This window comes from Wyeomyia smithii, chromosome 1 (assembly GCF_029784165.1).
Source record: "Wyeomyia smithii strain HCP4-BCI-WySm-NY-G18 chromosome 1, ASM2978416v1, whole genome shotgun sequence".
Lineage (NCBI taxonomy): Eukaryota > Metazoa > Arthropoda > Insecta > Diptera > Culicidae > Wyeomyia > Wyeomyia smithii.
The window spans coordinates 51,785,395-51,809,017 of NC_073694.1; the positions used below are offsets into that span (position 1 = coordinate 51,785,395).

Here is a 23,623-nt window from a genome sequence, read left to right on the forward strand (position 1 = left end):
ATTTATAAACCTAAAAAACGAGCCGAACAACAATCTGCTCTAGGAATTGATCGAAAATCGAGATTTTTTTTTTCAATAACTCTTTAATTTTTTTTTTTTTTTGGTACACTATCTTCAAATATTATTTAGTATAGAAAAGCCTGGAAGAATGACAAGTGCGACTCCGCTACTAGTGGCGCTGCATAATCTAACTTTCCGGCATTAGACTTTAGAGAAATAATGTAAAATGAAAGTTGTAGCTTATTTTGTCACAAAAAACTTTGAACTTTGAAAAAAAATTTATATTAGACTTGGCATATTTTTGTATGTCGTTCAAACACACAACTTTGTAGAAGACACAATAAAGATAGCTTCTTCATACACCGAGTACAGAATTGCCAAAACATGTTAAAAATATGTCTTTTTGAACTGCATATCAGGCAAAAAAGTAACTAGAAAGGGCAAACGTTTCAATCAATTTCGTAGAGTGATTATGATATTAATTCATTCTATGCAGGTTTCGTCTGCTAGTGTTTGTTTGATTGTGGTGAATCCCCAGATTCACAAAAAAAAATAACTTTTTTAACGTTTTTATTTTGGCAATACCTCGGTCTATATAGCAGTTATCTTTTTAGTGTTTTCTACGAAGTTGTGTGTTTGGGTTATGTATGAATATATTCTGAACATTGTTGTCTTCTAAGCGCTATAGTTTTTAGAAATTCGAAAAAAATTATGTAAAGTTGTGTGGTGATTTTCTTTTTGCTTGGCTCAAACCGGTCCGATGTTAAAACAATTCCCAGATGTGCATTGAAAAACTTATATCAATAGTATTAAATAGCAACCCAAAAAAGATGGCACGATTAGTTCCTCATTTGACCTTTCATCTCGTAATTATCTCCATAATTACTTGTGAAAATATGAATGTCAGAATCGCTCGTGTTTACCAATAAATTATTCAAAGAATTAAGCAGTAGCGCATTTATGTCAATAAATAATTCTAACTACACAAATGGCATATTGCCAAAACAAATACCGGAATTCCTCATTCCCTCAGCAGGTCGTTGATTCGCTGACTGCTAGCAAAAGGAATCACTCGATGACCGATTCCCGCAGTTATTCCACTTAGAGCAAGCCCACCGGTGGCTAAATTGAAGTTTCTAAAGCTAGTTTGGCAACTCCCACCATAACGCGGCAACCACACCGGGCGTTGCTATGTTGGTTTGGGAAATAGCAATCCCCACCTCGGGTAGTAGCGAGTTATTAAATTTGGCAACGCGATAGCAACGAGCCGAATCGTTGCTATTTGATGAAATGTCAAACTGTTGTTTTTTTTGTGCTCGATAGTGAATGTTCGTAATAATATTACGAAGATTATGGGTGTTTTGAATGCGGACTCAATTGGTCGGCCTCGAAAGACGAGGTGTTTTGCCTCGCTTGTTGAACACGTCGTAGGACGCAAGTGTCGACGTGAACCACTACTCAATTTTATTTCCGATTGAGCTGAAATTTTGCACAGGGTGTTTTTTCGGGCAGGTAAACATTTTGTATAGGTTTTTTATTGAGATGACCATTTTGGTTGGCATTTTGGTCTGCAACCTAAACGATGCGGAAAGCTCAAATCCTCACAAGATTGGCCAATATTATTCAATAAACCTGGAAGGTTTAAGCAAATCTGCTCGGGAGTATTACCAACTATTTTCCCGTTTCGTTCGGTCGTTGTATAAAAAACCATTTTTCTCCTTTACCGCTGTTTCAATCTTCAAAAACAACCTAAGATGCGTTCGAAAGCGGCGTTGGAAATGGTCATCGCTATAGACCGTTGTTAAAACGCTGGATGGCACCTTCCTCCGTATGGCGGTCAATATTTGGCTATTTACTAGGCTGAGAGTCGCCCCGAATCTTTCCAAAAACCATTTTCTTAATCGGGATAAGAAAATTTGTTTTGCGAAATCACTTTCTTCATCACTAGAATCAATCAAATAATCGAAAACAATTTACGCGTTCTATATTTAAGTTCTTCTTGCAGCAAATTTTCAAATAATAATAGCAAACTGTGGGAACCGAGACAGCATGAAATACAGAATACAAAATGACAGTTCGCCAGCTTTCAGTAGAATAGTCATTTAAGCCAACGTTGCGGGACGTGCCCAGTTTTACGGAATTACTTTAAGTAAACATATAAGGATGAAAACATTTATATACGCACAAGTAAAAAAATCTGCAAAAGAATTATGTTATCGATAACTTGGGAACGGAAACAAAGTTAAAACAAAGTTAGATGAAATGGAAGGAACATTTTATAAAGTAGAAAGAACGTAGATCATTCCGGAAACGATTGACTGACGGATAAGTTGGTTATTACTAGATCCGCAAAAAATATGCGAAATACATCGCAAACAAACATTTTGCCAACGCTGGCTAGTGACGGTCTTCAGAAATTGGCAACTGCCGGTGTGAAAAAGAAATAGTGGAATTGGTAATCCCCATTAGCAACGACCGGTGCGAAAATCGGTTGCTATCCAAAATAGCAACGTCCAGCGTTGTGAAAATAGCAACTCAAATGTGCACTCACCGGTGCGCTTGCTCTTAGTAAGCATGCCATACACACACAAAAATCAATAATCAAATTCCCGAAGCAATGTGACAAACATGAACGGGATTGAATGATGATAGATAAATGGCGCACGTCGATCGACTTGCTCCCTTTGGACTTTCTCACGCATTCCTGTACTACAATACAAGTCTGGCTTAAGATTCGCACTACGTAGCCATTCTTTTGTCGATAAAGCCTCGCCTAAGGTCGACAATTTATTTATTTACTTGTTTTTTTTTACGAGAACAGCAACACTAAAAGCAAACTCGCAATTGACGACAGCACGCCAAAGTGGACGAACGACTGTCAAGTGTCGAGGCCGTTGACATCCCGTACGGACGGAATTCTGCCCGGCAAAATGCCGCGGCGTGCCTTGCGCATTGGATTATGCTAATTAATTGATTTCTTATCGAATTCCCATTCTCCAGCCGACGATAAGCTGGACGGAGACACGCACGCACTTGCGTCTGGGTGCTAACCGAAACTCGTTCGCCCGGGAGAGCGCGTCGTGGGTGTCTCTCCAGAGCGGCTCATGATTACGTGATTACTCGGAGCTTGTCTCGGTAATTCCGGTTTCCCCCCTGGACTGTGGCAACGAATATGGGGGAACGGGAAAGGTCAGCGAATTCCGTTGATCAATAATCATTCAGTATTTAGCAGAAACTACTACGTGTAGTCGTCACTTCGTGCTGAGCCGCTTAATGGTGGCAGTTTTGACCCATTTAAAGAGCGACAACCGGTTACATTCCTTGAATCATAATGTCACGCACATGTCAGATTGGATGGATATCAACTTATTGAAATACAGTTTTTTTGCTAACAAATCATCGACTGTCAAGTGAAGATCAATTTCAACCTAGGGGCTAATGACACTAACAATTAGATAGGCCAGTCCGCTGCTTTGTGGTTGATGATGTCGTAAGTTCGTTTTTGGTACGCATTATTCCTCTAGCGTCTTTCGAATCAGCTTCGGCATTTTTACCGCCTAACTAATTCGTACGCTGCCTTAAAATCTATCAACAGGTTATAAACTTGCAAATTGTACACCCGAAACTTTTTTGGGATCTGTCGATGCCCTTCCTGGTATTTCTTCATTTTGGGCTGTTTTCCAGAAACCGGAAGGTGCCATTAAGAGGGAAGACGATGCAAAACCCAGAAACAAATGCCATTTTAACCTCCACTTTGACAAATTTACCAAATCAGTATTCAAAAAACAAGGCTTGAAATTATTAATCCATAAAAACCGCGAAAAACTAATCAAATCCAAGATTTCCCAGTTACAAAAGCTGTGTGCATTATGATCCTCTAAAAAAGATCAACTCAACGCCACCCTACGGTACCGAGCAGATCCACCGGACACCGGAAGGAAGCTCGAGAATAGCTCTCGGGTCATTCATGAGCGAGCTGGCAAGCCAGCCTTCGTGCGTGGTTCGGCAGAACTTCTAGAGCTGCGATCATCATCATCGCGTGCTGTGGTGCAGTTTCAACGGGTTGCACCTAAAAAAAGGCACACTCCCGTGTATGGGTTTCCGTGTTCGGATTATTTTCCATTCCGGCTGCTTTCTCGGCGGCCCTTACTTACTTGTGGCGTGGCGGCGCTGGAGGAGGAGCAACGAAAGGAAAAAATGTTCAATTTGAAATGTTATTGGTTCTTCATGACGCATTCGCTCGTTCATGGCTTATGAGTGGCTTTGAGATCGAAGGTACTAGCAATAGAGTTGATTACCCATTTTTTTAACGAAAACGAATAGAGACTAGATTGCTTCAAGTGGCTTAGAGTTGTGTAATTGTAATAAAGCAATAGCTCGCGATGAAAAGATCAGACTGGTGGAAAACTGTGTTGTCTTGCATCTGCGGCCAGCAAGATCCCCTGTGCATCCCGGGGTGCGCTCAGCAGCTGGAGTGGTCTCTTCAGCTGCAGTCCAGTCGAGAAGTTGAGGTGGCAAGAAGCAACCGAGGTGGAACGAATCTCGTTTAAATGAAATTGAAATTTTTCTAGAAAAGTGAGCCGTACTCGAGCAAAAAAGTGGCAATCTTTTTATACGACTTATCTGGTGTTGTTTAACTTCCTGCCCCGGAACCGTAACTGCTTGCGTAGTTTGGTTTTGCTCCAATCTGTGTAATAATCAGTGAATGAGGTTTTTATTTCGTGTACTGAAAGCAAAGCACTAATTTACACTGTTTTTGGCAGCTTTTCAAAAGGAGCCTTAACGATGTTTTCCGTGTTGAACGTGAATACTGCCAATGGATGTGACAAAAATAATATGTTTCCATTGATTTTCTTTCTTTGATACTCCACACCAAACTCAGGTGATTACAGCAAATCCATTCCATCTCAAACTAGAGATCCGGAATGCAAACCAATTCCGTCTTACTTCATTTTGTTTTGAATGCCTTTTTATGCCAACCGTTGTCGATTTTGCTGTGAACAACACCGCGTTACCCCACAAAATCTATCTTCTAATTTCTGTAGCTTCAGAAAAATTTCAACATCCAAGATGCGACCTGGTGTTTTTCTACTCACACGGGGACGGTAGAATTGGCAAGCCCCCAGGTGGCGGCCGGTCGGTACTTTCGGAGGTTCTCTGCTGTTCCTTCGTTGCTTGTTCTACTTTATTTTGCACGATTGATTAGAGCGTAGCGTGAGTATGCGTTGCTTTGAGAAATGCTTTTTGGAATTACCTATTCGATGAACTCCCGTTCCCGTTTTATCCGCGTGTATCCTGTAATTGTTACTTGCTGTTTTTTTTTTTTTTGATTTAAAAATGCTATGCATAGATTCGTTTGAGACTTTTGTATTGTTTTTTATTCTGTTTTGATCGAAAGTTAGAATATTTTATTTAAATTTTTATTTAGTTAGAATGGAATTGGATTTAGAAAAAACCTGCCACCAATAAACTAACCTTGAAAATTTTGTTCCAACAGATAACCTGAAACAACAAACTGATCTCACGCAACTTAGCAAAAGGATACAATTGGCAGGGCCTGCTCCCGAAAGTGAATCACGGTAAAAGCCTGATCCGGTGTGGCCACATCCAGCAGATGATGCGGCGCTTGTGATTGTTCCTCACGCGTCGCTTTGGCTGTTACTATGTCCAACCCGCGATATACCTGTAGATGAATAAAAGAAAGAGAGAGAAGAAAAGCATCAAAATAAGATTTCGATCAATTTTATTCCTCCGCTGGTTAATGTAAACCTGAAAAAAAAAACAAAGGAAGATTTAACTACGCTGCGCTCTGCTAGGCTAGCGTCACTCTCTCGCACGCAATCGTCAAAATTCGAACGGAATGCCCGTCATAAACGAATCAAAAAACCAGAAGATATCGTTAAACGTTGCGATCGTTCGATCGTTTCGTCTTCAGCCTCCTCGCCGCAGCGCAACAGGTTGATCGTTAATAGATTTTCGATTTAATTACCTATTCATAACTTCTGGCCACAGAAATCAAATCGATGTTTCGCTTTCAAGGCGTTCGAAGAGGCGCTTTTGGAAGAAGTTGTGTCGGTATTCTCAGTGTTCTTGGAAACTGGAGGAAGTTTTTTTTCACTGTGTCACTGGATAAACATTCGAAGCGTGAGAAAAAACCACTAAAACAGTCTTAATCTGTTCTGGATTTTTTTTTCGGTTTACACATAAGACATATGTCGTAAATATAGCAAACAAATAATAGCAGTAACTAGTAAGAAGTTTGCACTACAACAGCCGATCCTAATAAAGAAATCAATGTTAAGCTTCAAATTGAAAGCGAATGGCAGAGCAGTGAAAATCAAAAAGGTTTTAGGTTTAGATCCATGGAACTTTATCCAAATGCATCTCCAATTTTCATTAATTTACTCAATTTACCAGAGATATCGCAAACGCTATTATGATTGTGTCCAGTATGAATGTCTAAATACAATAACTTAGCATTTTATAACTACATGATGTATTAAAGATATTAAATGTGTCTTCGCCCACGTTATTTTTACAGCGATTTGTGATACTTACTTACTTACTTTACTTTGTTGGCTAACGGACCGTTCACCGGTCTAGGGCCGAACGAATTAGAGATGTCCAGCTTCTTCTGTCTTGGGCAGCCGTTCTCCATTCTCATCGTACACCAGCAGACCGTGCATCTTCTTCCACCGCGCACATCCACCGCGTGCGAGGCCTACCACGGAGTCGACAGCCTCTTCCTGGTTCTCTACTGAAGATAGTTTTGGCGGCTCTCTCGTCAGGCATTCTGGCTACATGTCCAGCTCACTGAAGCCTGACCCGCTGTATTACCTTCACTACATCAGCATGTTTGTATACCTGGTACAACTCGTGATTCATGCGTCTGCGCCACACTCCATCTTCCAGTTTACCGCCAAGTATCGATCGCAGAACTTCACGCTTGAAAACTCCGAGCACTCGTCGATCAGCGTCCATGCTTCATGTCCGTAAAGGGCCACCGGGGGTATCAGCGACCTTACAGCGCTAGTTTTGTGCGAGTTTGTAAACTACGGGACCTTAGCTGGTTACGTAGCCCGTAGAAGGCCCTGTTCGCAGCTGCAACTCGTTGTTTCACTCACGGCTCATATCGTTGTCACATGTCACAAGCGTACCAAGATAAAGGAATCCGTCAATCACTTCAAATCGTTCCCCATCTATCTCCACCTCAGCACCAACACCACGGGGACTCCCACGCTCTCTGCCAGCTACCATATACGTCATTTTGGCAGAGTTAATGACAAGTCTCAATCTCGCTGCTTCCCTCTTAAAAGGTACGAAGTCCTTCTCCACGGCCTTACGGTTGATACCGATGATATCGATGTCGTCCGCAAAACCAAGAAGCATGTGAGATTTCGTGATGATCGTACCGTTTCTTTCCACGTTAGCTCTTCGTACTGCACCTTCAAGAGCGATGTTGAACAGTGAGTTGGAGAGCGCATCTCCCTGCTTCAGTCCATCCAACGTTACGAACGCGGCTGATGTCTCGCCAGCTATCCGCACGCACGATTTTGGTCCCTCCAGCGTCATACGACTCAGCTTAATTAGTTTCGTAGGGAAACCGTGTTCCAGCATGATCTACCACAGCTCGTTTCTCTTCACTGAATGGTATGCCGCCCTGAAGTCCACGAACAGATGGTGAGTCGGTAAGTTGTACTCCCGGAACTTATCGAGGATCTGTCGCAGGGTGAAGATTTGATCCGTCGTGGAACGCCCCTGTCGAAAACCAGCCTGGTATTCGGCAACAGAGGATTCCGTTAACGGTCTCAATCGGTCGTTCGGCATTTGTTCATCCACCCAGATCCTTAGTATTATCTGATGAAACGATTAGTACAGCCGCTCGCTTACCGCTTTTAGAAGTTCGGCCGGGATACCGGCCCTGCCATTTTTCAGCTCACTAATCGCCTTTTTCACCTCATCCTGTGTTGGTGGCTTCGTCGCTCATAATCGTAATTCTGTTCCTGCTCTGATCACCCAGCTCCTCACCGTTTAATAGTTCCTCAAAATGCTCCTTTCACCTGGCTGCAACCGTCGGTTTATCAGTAAGCAGGTTTCCGTCCTTGTCATTACACATGACCGGCACAGGGAAATTCCTGATTCTGACTCTATTGACGGTTCTATAGAATCTCCGCACGTCGTTCTGCGCATAGCTGTCCTCTGCGCTGGCGAGCACCTGCTCCTGGTACTCGCGCTTCTTCCCACGGTGGGTTCGATTTTCGGCAGCTCTTGCCCCCCTGTACCTCGCTCTGTTCTGACGCGTAGCCGCAGTGAGCATGCGGCTCCTGGCACGGTTCTTCTCATCTGTCGCTCTCTGGCACTCGGCATCGAACCAGCCGTTAGGCTGACTTCCACGCTGCCACGCCATCAGCTTTCAACCGTTGAATGTTGAAACGCGTCGTCCTCTCTGTGCGAGATTTCAGCACGTTCGGAAACCGTGCGCGGATCTTACAAACGACGAGATAATGGTCAGAGTCAATGTTTGGTCCCCGAAAAGACCTAACATCAGTAACATCCGAAAAGTGCCGACCGTCAATCAGAACATGATCGATCTGAGAGCAGGCTTCGCCATTTGAATGCCTCCAGGTGTGCTTCCGAATATTCAAACGTGGAAAATAGGAGCTACATATGGCCATTCCTCTGACCGCGGCAAAGTTTATCAGCCTCAGGCAGTTTTCTTCGGTTCACGAGTGGAGGCTATGCCTTCCAATGACCGGACGGAAGAATTTCTCCCTCCCAACCTGTGCGTTTGCGTCTCCGATGACGACTGTCATGTTTTGGGCACTCGTCATAGATTCGCTCAAGCTTGTCATAGAACTCATCTTTGGCTTCATCGGATTTGTCGTTTGTCGGTGCGTAGGTGTTGATTAAACTGTAGTTGAAGAATTTGCCCCTAATCCTCAACACGCATATACGGTCATCTACGGGCCTCCGCCGGATGACTCTTGTTTTCTGATTTCCCATCACTACGAAACCGACGCCCCGTTCCGCTGCTTTGCCGCCACTGTAGTAGATGTGGTACATGAAAAAAGTGCGTGCAATAGGGTCTACTGCACGGAATTCCATTTCTCCGGAATTTGGGCCCCGAACGTCCTGAATCGCTGCGATTTCGACTCCTTGCCGCTGTAGTTCTCGAGCAAGCAAGCCAGCCCGCGCCGGTTTATTGAGAGATCGGGCGTCTTTGCCGATTGATCCGATCCGTATTCCTAATTTCGTTGTTCGTGGTTGAAGAAAGATTTCGGTATGCTACCTTACCAGGGTCGCGATACCTACATCCTGCTGATGGGGCTGCCATCTTAGGTGTAGCTGGCGGGATACAGCATTCCATAATTCAGCCGCCCGCTCCGGGTCAGACGTTGTTGTACACCGCCCCTAATATGGGGATACAGCCGCGTCGTTTATGATACGGCTTCAAAAATATTGTCTCTTGGTGGTCGGATGCCTAGAGACCAATATCATGCGCGAATTTGTGCAATAAAGACCGCATCTTCGATGGATCCAGCTCAGTTCGTAGATTCGATCTATTAACACTCGAGCCTTCCAATGAAACTTGTAGTAGTATCAAGCTATTTTCAAAATCTCTTCTCAATCGATCTTAATCTCCAGCTACGTAAAGTAAGATCACCAGGAGTTGCTCGAATGATTCGCTACCTTCAAGCCTAATTTTGACGGCTTATTGTGCACCTTAGTCATAGCAAGTATTCTATTTTTTTTTTCATTATTTTTGATTTGACTGAAACCTTGCACAGAGGTAGGTGTCACTTTCTACTGTTTATAAATTTTGTTTAATTACGGCCTTTTTTCATAAAAATTTCAAAATATTAGCTAAACAATAATGACATAGAGAAAAAAAATCATTTAAAAAAATTTCAAGAAAGAAAAAAAACAAACCGGCCTGTGTTATTGGTATGATGTCTTTAGCAACGTTGCAGCCAAAAAATTTTGAAAATTTGTATAAAGGATTTTCGGGGCCGGGAAAGGTGATTGAAGTAGTTTCACATCTCTCCCTCTTATGGAAAGAAGGGCTCCTATACAAATTAAACACGAATTTCTGTATTACTCGGAAATTAACGAAGCAAACGAAACCAAATTTGGCACGTGGAACCTCCACAGGTGCAAGAAGAGGTTTCTATGATGGCTTCCTACTCTCGAAGGAAGGGAGGTAAGCGGGAACCCATATAAATGAAACAGATATTTCTACGAATTTTCCCGGGCAACAGAGCGAAACGATCGAGATGATGCACAGCAAAAATCGACCATGGACACCATTTTGATTTCTAAGGTGGCGAATTCCCAAGGGCTGTAATAAATTCGGTGCTGATGAATGGTAAGCTAAATGTCTGTCATATGAACGAACAAAGCTTATGCGCGCGTAATTTTAGTAAATTTGAAGCGCTTAAACAGACTATTGCAAACAGCAAAATAGACATTGCAAGCTTCTCTGAAAAATGGTTGAACAATACCATCACTAACTCAATGATAAAGATAGATGGATTCAAGTTAATCAGAAATGATCGCAACAGGCGTGGTGGTGGAATATGTATATATTTCAGAAATGAAATATCCTGTCGTGTTCTTAGCAAATCGTTATATACGGAGACAAATTCGAAAGTAAACGCTATTTCCAAAACAGAATATTTGATTGTCGAAGTAATCATTGGAAGCGATACTTAACTGTTAGCCGTTTACTATAATCCGCCAAGTATTTGACCTACTACGTACCTACCCATTTTGAAGAATATTCTCTGCGTTTTAATGCCACCTTTTTCATCGGTGATTTTAACACTGATCCTACAAACCAATGTCGAAAGTCTTTCTGGTTTAACGATGTAATTACAAGCATGTCTTATAATGTCGTAAATTCTGAACCCACTTATTTCTACAGCACAGGGTGTTCACTGTTGGGCCTCCTTCTTACTGACTCTCCTGAGCCTATTTTGAGGTTTAGTCAAATATCTATGCCAGGAATATCGAACCATGACCTAGTCTTTGCTTTGTTGAACTTCTTTTATCATGAAAAAGAGCTGGGATATTGGTACCGTGATTATTATAACTTTGAGAGAGCCTCACTGGTTGAAGCTTTCAACAATATAAATTGGGCTGAGTATCCTTGCATTGACAGTCCAGATATGTTGACTGGAGTTCTTCAATTTTTCAAATTCTCAAACCTTTGTTATGCATCATGAACAATACTTTCCTTTACAGTTCAGAAGGCGCAAGAAAAATCCATGGTTTAACCAGGATATCGAAAAGATTATTATTGAGAGAGACCTTGCTTATAGAAACAGGAAACGAAGGAAAACACTATGTACAGGCGATGGAGGAACAAAGTTAATTCTACAATATCAAAAGCTAAAATGAACTTCGATAAGGAAAGACTTAATATTAGTTTACAGTCCAAGCAATTATGGAGAAATATTAAAAGTCAACTTCAAACACATGTGAACATTCATTTACATTTTCTCTGATAGTAAAGCGGCACTAGAGGCTCTTTGTGCTCACAAGTGTACGTCAAAAATAGTGTGGGAGTGCGTTCTTTCACTGCGGATGCTGTGTCGTATAAACTCTGTCAATTTGTACTGGGTTCCCGGGCACTGCGGCATAGACGACAATGAAAAAGCAGACGAACTGGCCAAACAGGGCTCCAACTCGCATTTTTTTCGCCCGTAACCTTTTTGCGGTATCTCAAATTGCACTATAAAAATGAAACTTAAATACTGGGAGGAACAACGGGTGACAGTCAGTACTGATAAAAGTCATTTTCCCCAGCAAAATTCTTCTAAAATTACAGCCAATCATTTTCAATTTTCACTTCCAATGATCGCAGCATTCTTTCAGATACACTAGATTTTCGTCCTAGTAACGTGCGTGTCGCGCGCATCGTTCACGGTTACGGAATAAAATTTGACGACAAATCCAACCAAATGATCTTCACTTCAAAGCGAAAAAGAAAAACAAACAGTCCACTCAACCAAAATGAACCTCACCGAAACACTTTTTCACTGACACTGACCGATGCCTTGACAATCTTCGTTAACTGATAAACTGATTTTGTTGTCTTGCTTCCATCGCATGAAATATAATGAGGTGTTTTGGCAGTTCACTTCCATGCAAAAAGCGGGAAGGGAGAACTCTGAAAGGATTGTAAAAAAATAACGTTTATGGATGCTTTTTTTCACTTTCACTCAAGAGTGTCAACAAATATCAACCCTGGTGACAGTCAACTGGAGGGCTGTCAGAGGGTGTTACCAGTCGGAAATGGAAATAACGCAAACAGGAAAATCACTAAAAAGCTCCTAGAACTCAACAAGTGGGCTCTTTTTACTTACACAGGACTAATAACTGGGCAATGCCCGAGTAAGTATCATTTGAAGAACATTGGTCGAATTCAGGATGACACTTGTCGCTTCTGTAATATGGAAAGCGAAACCTCGGAACATCTGCTATGCAACTTCGGTGCATTATACAGCATTTGGTCTGCTAATCCTTATAAAATAGTTGGCTTTATGAAGCACATTCTACCTGACTGGGAGCGTGTCGAGGCAACCGGCCATTCACTCGATCAATATTGTGTGTCTGGTTTTCTACATGGTACGTATAGTAATGGGGATATACTACAATAGTTCTAATTAATGGACGCAGTAGTCTAGTTCCACTACAAAAAACCTAAATTAATCCACCTAGCGGTCAGACCCAGCCTTTCTCATTCAAACTTATTATATGTTAACATAGATTTACACGATTTAAGAGAAAAAATACTCCTTGAAAATTTCTGCTGGTTTCAGCACAACTATACCATTATTAAATACTATACCATTATTAAATTATAATTAAAAACCTAACATTCACACACATATGAGCATACATTAAAACATACATATGCAAATATAATGGAATAAATATGTTTCAAATACATCACACAAAAATCCAGATGACTACTTCTGGTTACCGGAGTACATCCTAAAATGGCTAAATTTTGCCTAATCCGGGTATTTCGATGGCGGAAATGCCGACTTCATCCATTATGAGTATTGCGGAAGCGGTACACCCAAAGGCCAGAAATCAACTTAGGACGCCATTTTAAATTTCTAGATACTTAGTAGCTTCCGATTTCTGGAAAACAACCTTAAAGGGACAAACATTACCAATGTTTTTCAGGAACATTATCCCGGGCTCGAAAGCCGGGATTAAACTCCATATTTCACTTTGAAACCCGATTTTGCAGCTTTCGGTTTCTGGAAAACATCCACACACGTACACACCCACACACAAACATATACACCAATACATGCACACATGCAGAAAATGCTCGTTTCGTCGAACTGAGTCGAGTAGTATATGACATTCGACCATTTGGATCACTTTTCTACCTTTTAATTAGCCAGTGATCGTTAGGAGAAAGTCAATATGTTTACTTTCATTATGTGATTTCACAATTTTATGAGCAACGGACAAAGTTACAATCCGAATACAATGAAATTCAATAGCAACCTATGGGGCAACTAGACCTTTCATTTGAAACTAATTTTGTGAAAATCTGTTCAGTCATCTCTGAGAAAAATGAGTGAGTTTAAACAACCTCAGGATAACTTTTCTTTACATAACTTTTGAACCATATGTTCAATCATAACGAAATTTAAAAATTAAGGGTTTTGGAGACAGCCCGATCATTTGAAACCAGTTTAATTGAAATCGGTTATGTGGTTTCTGAGATATTGATGTTTCGTGATTTTTACATTTTGATACATAACCTCTAAACTAAAAATCCGATTACAATGAAATTCAATAGCAACCTATGGCGCAACTAGACCTTTCATTTGCAATTAATTTTATGAAAATCGGTCCAGCCATCTCTGAGAAAAGTGAGTGAGAAAAAAAAGTTGCACATACACACACACACACACACACACACACACACACACACACACATACACACTTACATACAAACATACAGAAAATGCTCAGTTCGTCGAAAGGGGTCGAGTGGTATATGACATTCAGCCATTGGGACCACTTTTATACCTTTGGTTTTTCCAGTGATTGCTATACCTTTCTAGGAGAAAGGCAAAAAATGTGAACATTCGGCTGAGGACGTGAATAATTATTTTTCTTCTAATTTCTCAGACGGCAGTGCTGCAAGAACCTTTTTTCCAACAAATAACAATGGCTTCAGTTTTCGACCCGTAGCTGATTACGAGATTATGAATGCAATATTCTCTGTTAAATGTAATGCAGTAGGTTTGGATAAAATACCAATAAAGTTTTTGAAAATTATTGCTCCAATTGCATTGCCGCTGCTAAAACAACTTTTTAATACAATAATAACCACCAGCTCCTTTCCCAGTGAATGGAAACGTACCAAAGTTATTTCGATATAAAAAAAATTCTAATCTAAGACCCATAAGTTTGCTGTCAACTACTTCCAAAGTGTTTGAAAAGTTGATCAAAACCCAGATATCTTCCTTTGTCAACAGAATGAATTTCCTTCATTGCTTTCAATCTGGATTTCGAAGTCAACACAGTACAGAGACTGCGCTTATGAATGTTCACGATGATATAGCGCAAACTATCGACAAAAAAGGTGTCATCATCTTGCTCCTTATCGACTTTGCCAAAGCGTTTGATCGAGTTGTGTATAGCAAATTAATTAGTAAATTACAATCACTTTATGATTTTTCCAGCTCAGCTGCAAATCTCATCAATAGTTATCTAAGCAATAGGAGTCAAGCAGTATTCTGCAATGGTGTTCTTTTAACATTTCAACCAATTTTATCCGAAGTTCCACAAGGATCAGTCCTTGGACCTCTGCTTTTCTTATTATTCATTGATGATCTTCCAAATGTGCTAGATTTCTGTTCTATGCACCTTTTTGCAGATGATGTCCAAATTTATATTCACGCTAACAACAATTCTGAATTACCGATCATAGGAAACAGGCTAAATTATGATCGTCGCAAGGTGATGAGTTGGTCGCGAAGGAACTTACTACCAATAAATCCCAGCAAAACCAAAGTTATGTTAATATCGAAGCAAAAAGTTTCCCCCCAGTCCTCCACCCATTTATATTGACAGCGTTGATGTCACAATTGTTAATCGCGTGAATAATCTAGGGGTCATATTTAAAGATAACTTGGAATGGGATGCACACATCAATAGTCAATGTGCCAAAATCTAAGGTTCATCGAAGGGACTTACCTTGACGACGAAGCATTCGCAAACTAAAATCAAACTCTTCAAGGCTTTGCTTTTACCCCACTTTATCTATGGTGATTTCATTTATACCAATGCCTTGAAAAGATCAATAGATAAGTTGCGTCCAGCATTGATTGCTTGTGTCCGGTATATTTTCAACCTGTCGCGATATGCACATGTTTCACATTTGCATAAAAACCTATTAGGGTGGTCTTTCCATTATTTTTATTAATACAGATCATGCATAACATTGTTCAGAATTATTAAAACTAAAGTCCCAAATTATCTCTTAGAAAAGCTTGTACCACTACGGGGCACACGTTCAAGAAATTTTAGATTACCTTAGCATAGTACCTCCTACTACAGCCAATCATTCTTTGTCAGAGGCATTGACTACTGGAATAGTCTGCCAACTTCCATCAAACTTCTCAACGCAAATTCACGCTTCAAGAGGGATCTACTGTTTTTTTTTTTTTTTTTTTTTTATTCTCGCTTATTTTCCGTCGGTCTAGCTCCGCCACTGTTGTGGCCAATCACCGACGCCCAGGGAGGCGACTCCACACCCAGGACCCTAACTCACGACTCGTTTATTAACGGACCGGCGCCAACGGCTTTACTTCCTCATGCGATGGAAGGCGTGATCCCAGAGATTTTTCGCCTCAGAAAATCTCCCGGTGTCGGCTAGGATTGAATCTAGACCAGTTGGGTTGGTTGTGAGTGGATCACGCCACCTCACAACCATCGACACCTATATGTCGGCGGTGGGATTCGAACCCAGGCGTCGAGCGTGGTTGGCGGAGACGTGGGATCTACTGTTGAACTTACAGTAGACGAGTAGAGATAATTAAAGAAAACAATTAGTTTAGTTTAGTACAAAATTAACAGTCAGAGTCTAGATTCAACCACATTGTAACATTAAAAACCTAAATTAATCCACCTAGCGGTCAGACTCAGCCTTTCTCATTCAAACTTATTGTTTGTAAAAATAGATTTACACGAATGCTTAAATCCAATAAAGGTATTTATATTCACTCTTTGGGTGTTAAAATATTGATGTTGCAATTGAAGTATAAATCATGAAAATTGACGTAATGTTAGTGCTTAAGAAATAGCGAAATAAAAGAAATTACTCTTAAGACCGAACAATTTAATCACGAGCGATACCGGGAACGTTCAAATAGTACGATACCACATTTAAATTTTGTTGAGGCCATATATATTGATTAAAGCAGGTATAGTGTTGAGTAGTCTTTGAATTTCTTTTCTTTCCAAAACTTTTGAAAAGCATATGGAATTGTTATGAAGTTTTTTGTTTGTAAGTTTGAGATATGACTCGTTTGTATGACACTAGTTAAGTTCAAATAAGTCGACTTGAGATAATAGACTTTCGTTGTTTTAACAATTTAATACATAACGGTTGCTTAAGTTTGATTACAATCAAATGAAAAGGGAACGTATAGGGCAGCCAAACTTTGAAACCACGTGTTCAATCATAATTCATCAGTTAACCCTTAACTAGCCCGTTCATCTGATATCAATATTGTTCAAATCGGTTGTGATAATGAAGTTTCGTGATTTTCACATTTCGAAACATTACAGACGAAGTTAAGGTCCGATTACAGAAAAATTCGAGAGGGTGTTATGAGGCAGCTAGACCTTTCATTTGACACTAATTTTGTGGAAATCGGTGCAACCATTTCCGAGAAAAGTGAGTCCAAGTAGTCTTCGGAATATGTTTCTTTTCATAGCTGGATTTCACATTTTCAAACATAACAGGCAAAGTAATAATCCGTTTGCAAAATAAAAACAATAGGGTCTTATGAGGCAACAAGACCTTCCATATGACATTGATTTTGTGAAAATCGGTCCAGCCATCTCTGAGAAACATGAGTGAGATTAAATAGTCTCCAGAACACGTTTCTTTCCATAACTTCTGAACCACATGTTCAATCTTTATAAAATTCAAGAGTTAAAGGTTTTTAAGTAGCCCGTTCATTTGAAATCGATTTTGTTCAAATCGGTTGTGTAGTTTCTGAGATATATTAATACCGTGATCGCATTTCGTGATTTTTACATTTTGATACATAACCTCTAAACTAGAAATCAGATTACAGTTATTTTAATTTATATAATTCAATAGGGTCTTATAGGACAACAAGACCTTTCATTTGCAATTGATTTTATTAAAATCGGTTCAGCCATCTCTGAGAAAATCGAGTGAGATCGGGAGGCCGTTACACACACACATATACAGAAAATGCTCAGCTCGTCGAACTGAGTCGAGTGATATACGACATTCGGCCCTTTTGAGCACTTTTATACCTTTAGTTTTTGCAGTGATTGCTATACCTTTCTAGGAGAAAGGCAAAAAGATTAATGACTTACGTTACATAAATGAAATAAAGAAATATAAATATAAATAATGCTTTCCACCTTTTTTGTGAAATCACTTATTTGCTTCGTTTTTTTTTTTGTTCGTTTGAAAGAATGGGTTCAAAAATACACGCATTCGAAAGTGCTTCATTTCTGACTGAATGATTAAAGCTTCGTTGACGGACTCCATGCGGTAATTCATTATATCAAAAACCTGATAAACCAGCAGCAGGGATTGGTTTAAGTGTAAAATAAGTCAAAACAGCTTGGTTACAATTTATGTTAATGTAACATCTTGAGGAACTATATTCATCACAAAACCTAAAAGGGTTCCATCATACCAAAAGTCTCTGAGATTCGTTTTCATCAGAATAAAAGTAAACTCAACCTAGCCAATTGAGAATCCCCGATATTAAGCCGTGTGCGTACTCCAAACAGGTACCGTGGTCTGACGTGCTTATTTTATCATCTCAATTCGGCACCTCGAGCCGCTATGCTAATCAACTAACTACGCTTACAACGAGCAGATACCGAGAACGGCCGAAATTCCTTCAATCAGTTGAATCGGAATTCTCCTTTAATGCCCATCGTCTACCCCCTATCAATCACAGTCCCCTGTCCGTCATTGAGATGAAACGATAATTGTGAAGCTATGCCAACCAAACAAGAAACGGTCCCCGTTGATGTTGCCGTTGGACCGAGGCATAGATTGGTTATGAGAACCTATTTTCTCTAGGTAGGTATCTGTTGTGATAATTTTCCACTGGTGGGGAGGATCCGGTCTAGTCTGGTAGTACACGAAACGGTACCAATTACTTGATGGCAAGCCATTCTAATTTGTACCCCTAATTCGAGCGTTTACGCAAAGCCCGCTCTACCTGTCAATTATTGGGCAATTTGTTCGTTCATCCAAGTGCGTGTGTGCCGCGGCAGACGGTGAGGCGGGCGAGAAAAGCGCGTAGAACCGGCAGGAAAAAAGAGGGAAAAAACAGATGGCCTACATTCCATTGCCTGTTCGTTTGTGAGAACGGCATAGACTGCAGCGTTTGCGAGGCGTCAGAAGAGCAAGTGCAATTTAATAACCCATTATCAACAAACCGCAACGCAACACAACACAACAATAACAATGTCGCGTCGAAACTTTCCGGGAGGTTGTACGGGTGCGACGGAAGGGGGTGTTTTTTCTGAAACGATAACCGACCCGTACTCCGGGTTCCAACTGAGAACCAGGTGTTGGCGCTTGGTCTATCGATAGGCTTCGTGTTTTTACTGCTGTTTTACTGCAGAAACGGTGCATCACAGTAGCCCTAGCCCCCGTGGGTGGCCATGTAAGCGGAGGAAATTAAGTATTAATAACCTATTAATCGTGCAGCCATTGTTGTGGTTGTCAAAGTGTCACAAACGAGGCTGGCTTCTCACGGGGCTTGGAGGGGCGGGGAGGAACTACCCATCCGGTTGTGCAGTGCACTAATCGAGAATTGATTGCCAGCAATTAAACTGCATGCAGCTTGGCGCAGATTCTCAACCCGAGAACAATACCCAGCTTTGTGTGGTGGATGAATGCGGTTGACTAATTTTGAGTTTTCTTAGCGTGGACATGACTTCAGGGCCCCTGGAGTTGTGGGGTTCATTAAAAAGCTACAGCTGGCGTCGAAAGTAACCCATCATGCTGTTTATGGATGCAATGAACCTGTCTCTCCGAAGCGTTGCCGTCGTAAAACTTATGCTTATTAAATTTACGGCCGTTTAGAAGAATTTTGGGGTTTTTTATTCGGATAAAAGGAATTGAAATTGGTTCCAATCGATACCTCAATCAATAAGAATTAAAGCGTGAACGCAAAGCTTTGTGACGACTGTTAATGCTTGGCTTATTAGTTGTCATTAGAACGATTTTCTAGGGCAAGAACGAGTATAAATGTTAACCCGAATGGATTTCGGAAAAATTATATTTCTGCGCTGTTCATAATGACAGCTGGTTTTTAAAAACAAGATTTATTTTGGTGTTATAAACAGGTATGTCATGTCAAAAACTCCATGTAGTATTCGATATGTTTTCGTCGTCGAATAACTCCGGTAGGTTACCTAACCAAAAATGAGCATTCTACATAAACTCGTCGAAAAACTCCGAAAAGACTTTCGTGTTGAATTAAAAGGAAAATAAATCAAATTTAAATATAAAAATACAATTTGTTCAGGATCAAAAACAAATTTAACGTATTTTAAATCTTTGCCTTCATTTTTCATCGAACCCGAAATTTTCTAACAGCATTTCTAATCGCCACCTTCTTCAACCGTAAACACGTTTTTCCAACGAAACTGATCAAAATAATTCGAATAACGCTAGAGAGATCAATATCATGCGTACAATAGATAGCAAGGCATTAGTCGCTTTCGTGACGATTATTTTTTTTTCGGAAAGGTCTGGTTTCAAATTCATTTTAGATTTTACTTATATATCGGCTATCAGACGAAATTGCATTTCTCTTAAAAAGTAATATTCAAAAAAGACATTGACGTTGTGACATTGATCAACAAAAAAATTAGTCTAAGTACAATATACCAAAATCGTTAAAACTGAAGCTAATGCAGCCGTAAAATTTCAATACCGAAGAAGAAACGAAGCCCGATCAAATGATTTTCCTTTCGCTTAACTGTTGTATAGAAACGAGCAGAAAAGAAATTAAACACACTTTCGTTAATAACGTATTCGAGTGAAAACCACGATTTGGATGGAAAGCCCGAATGAATTAGCAATTGCAGCTCATCAATGGGCAGTTTGGGTTTGGGCTCGCAAAACTCCTCATCCGTCACACTCATATCGCCCCTGGCAAGCGATTTCGCGAATGTTTTTTTTTCCTAAATCCACCGCCCAAAAAAAACAATTCCCATGAGCAATTGGAATAGGGAGAATTATTACCCGTACAAGCGGAGAGAAATAAAACAACAAACAAGTTAAACCGCTCTAATTTCTAACCCCGAACTCGATTGTTTCCTGCCCACGGATCCGAATAATAAAAAAAATAAAAGATTGGTGGCCAATATCCGACTCTACATGTTTTGCGGTCAGTATTCATTTTTTCCCATCCGCATTGTGGAAAATAAGCTGCAACTAATGTCCCAATCAATTTCTCTAATCGAAAAAATTCAGTTCAATTAAGCTGCCTATTGCCCGTTTGTTGGGTGCGGTTCGATTGAAACTTTCCAAGGCCGCAATTTCGGAACGCCGCGTAATCAGTCAGCGTTTGCTCAGCTCGAATCTTTCCCAAGCGCACGAACGGTAAGGTACATCTCCAATGCTGCTGCCGATGATGGTTAAGAATTGTGAGACTCGACTTGCGCATGATTGCGCAGAAACCTTCTAGAGAGCCTCTGCAGAACGAAATAGAAGAAATTACGAGAAACCATCCAAACACCATACCCAGAACGCCGCAGATCGGCCGATGACGTGTGCAGTTTTAGGCCGTAGTTTCTTATGCCATGCACCTGTCGTTTTCTCCTTCGACCGTGGAATTTTTTAGTTCAGTGTTTTCCCCGTCGTTTCCGTTTACCCACTCAATCTCCTTCTCGGTCAGCCCTCTTCCTCGGTCAGTTGGCTGCCGGTGGAATGGTCAGCAGAACAACTGTGTGGATGGATGATGGTTGCTGAACTTTTACCCGGGTTTGTGGTTTGCCGTGATGGATGCCATCTGTTGGCCCCGGCGCACTCAAACTCGCCAAACGGAAGGATTCTTGCGTGTGAAATGGATGGAAGTCTTCCACCCCAAAAGGGCCGGCCTGCAACAATCTTACGGAGCGCAGTGGCAGGCAGGGCCGTGAAAATAGGCTTTTAATATTCATGAACTTTTACACTTGGGTTGAAATCGACACGTATCTTGAACAAAGTTGTTTTTACACTTTGCAGTGATGTTGCTCTGTTGATGTACAATTTACGAGAACTTGAATTAAATTTTCGAGAACTAAGATTAAATGAAATTTTCGAGAATTTACATTAAATGTACAATTATCGAAAACTTAAATTGAGCAAATCCATGCTAAATGATATAAGAATGCGAAAAAATTTAATCGACCATTTATAATATTGATGTTTTGCACATGTTTTTGACTTAGCAAACAAAATATTTTCAACGAGTGTGAAAGATTTTTAAGTTCGAGTAATTTTCTACAAGAACACTTGGATTTTTGCATAGGCTCTATTCAAAGCATTTTAACTTTGAAACCTTTGATTTTACCTATAGAAAAACTTCCTGAAACCCAACTGTAAGGTACCATCCAACCATTTTAAAATTTATTGGAATTCAAGTGTAAAAATTTAGTAAGTAAACTTTAAATTTGTAACAAATATTTATTATCGATGAAAATTGACGTTATTCCGACACTTTTGGTAACAAGTTCAGGATGGAAAATTGTAAGTTATTGTAATTGAGTAAGTTTGTAATTGTTGTAATTGAGTAAGTTTGGGAAATCTGTCTTAGACGATAATGATGCGACTAATAAACACTGTTCAATAATGATGCAAGAGAAAAGCAAATAAATCATTTGTAATTCATAATAAACAAACCGCGATGACGAACAATTTTCATCCGTGCTTCCACACGATACGGTGAACTAACACAAACCCAATTGGCTCTTGCTGTTACCTCCCAAGCAGCCAGTTATTTTAGTCTGTATGTGTGCTGTGTACTTACTTGCATCGAATCGGCACTGATAATTTCCCCGTCGAAACGACGGGCCAGTTCGATGGAAAGCTTCGTTTTTCCAGTCCCGGTTGAGCCGAGAATCACTACCACTGGTTTCACACGCGATCCACTGGCCATGGTGGCAATTTTTTCGTGAAAAATCCGCCGAAATTCAACCGCAAATTCAACCCGAAACCGACGAACGAAGCCAGAAAGCAGCAGCATTCCACACCACGCGACACGGTTTGTTTTGCTTTTCGTTCGCTGCTGTGTCCGTGGCGGTGCGATAGCGCATCAGCTGTGCTGGTAGAGCTGTCAGTTCACTTTGAATGTGTTGTGTGAAAGTGCGATGGCCGGCCAACTGGAGAAGACACTAAACAGCCTAACAGAAGCGCCGGCCGGCCGGCATATTGGCGCATTCTTATTTTTTCGGTTTAAATTGGGAAGCCGCAAAATTACAATCAATACTTGAATAAAACTGCAACCTAATATTACGAAAAGTGGAAAACAATATGATATGGGTGATTATAAAATAATTTCTGGGGAGGAAAATAGTTGATTTACTTTTGAGTTGTAAATTAATGCGGAATCGTCCTGCACGTTTCTTTCACCGAACTCAGCAAAGTTTTTCCACAGCTAAGAGAGCAATTCGGTTGAAATTTCGTTTGACAAGCGTTCGGTGAAATATCAAAAATGGTAATTAATTCAATAAGCCTAGAATTTTTTTCGTAATAATTGCTACCAGCTAGAACCGTTAGCTTCAAACTGTGTGCTGCACGAAAAGCTATTCTTGTTACTGTCTCAGAGATTTCTACCGATCTGGAAAATATTGATGTCAAATGCAATGTATGTAGTTCATACCCACAAATAATTTTATTAGGACTTGACTTGTAGTTCAAAAGTCGCCGAAAGATGCATTCTTCAAAGATTATTTCAAACCATTTTTTAGATTATTTCAAAATACGTGATTTTTTAGGAATTGATCAAGTATTTGAAAAAAAAACTTATTTGGGATAACCAAAACTAACCCCCTTGAAAATTCTGAATGCTAAATGTGCGAAAATCTACTATATAAAAATGGAATTCCGTAACGCTTGATCTTATTGATATTATTCCCTCCGTTTCTGAGGTATACGGTAATGATCTTTGAATCGTTCTAAATAAAAAAAATAACCGGTGACATGTAGGTTTTTTTACATGAAAATGCTCGCTGATGTTCAGGAAAGTCATTTGAGAAAAAATAATAGGTATCTGATAACTAAAACTTGAGATATGATTCACAAAACTACGTAAAACATGCAAAATTATGACTTTTTGAGCTGAATTTGCCTCTAAATCAAAAT

The 23,623-nt window shown here is 40.3% G+C and overlaps 1 protein-coding gene across 1 annotated transcript in view; it reads right to left on the reverse strand.

Moving 5' to 3' along the window:
* The window catches only part of LOC129718155 (tRNA dimethylallyltransferase), a 397,419-nt gene extending 374,886 nt beyond the window's left edge, over window positions 1-22,533 (reverse strand). Inside the window, exons 1-2 of the mRNA XM_055668610.1 lie at window positions 22,290-22,533; window positions 5,546-5,683 (exon numbers count right to left, since the gene is read on the reverse strand). Coding sequence (XP_055524585.1) covers window positions 5,546-5,683; window positions 22,290-22,505 — 354 coding nt within the window. The 5' untranslated portion in view covers window positions 22,506-22,533. The remainder of the gene's footprint in view (window positions 1-5,545; window positions 5,684-22,289) is intronic.
* Between the last annotated feature and the right edge of the window lie 1,090 nt (window positions 22,534-23,623).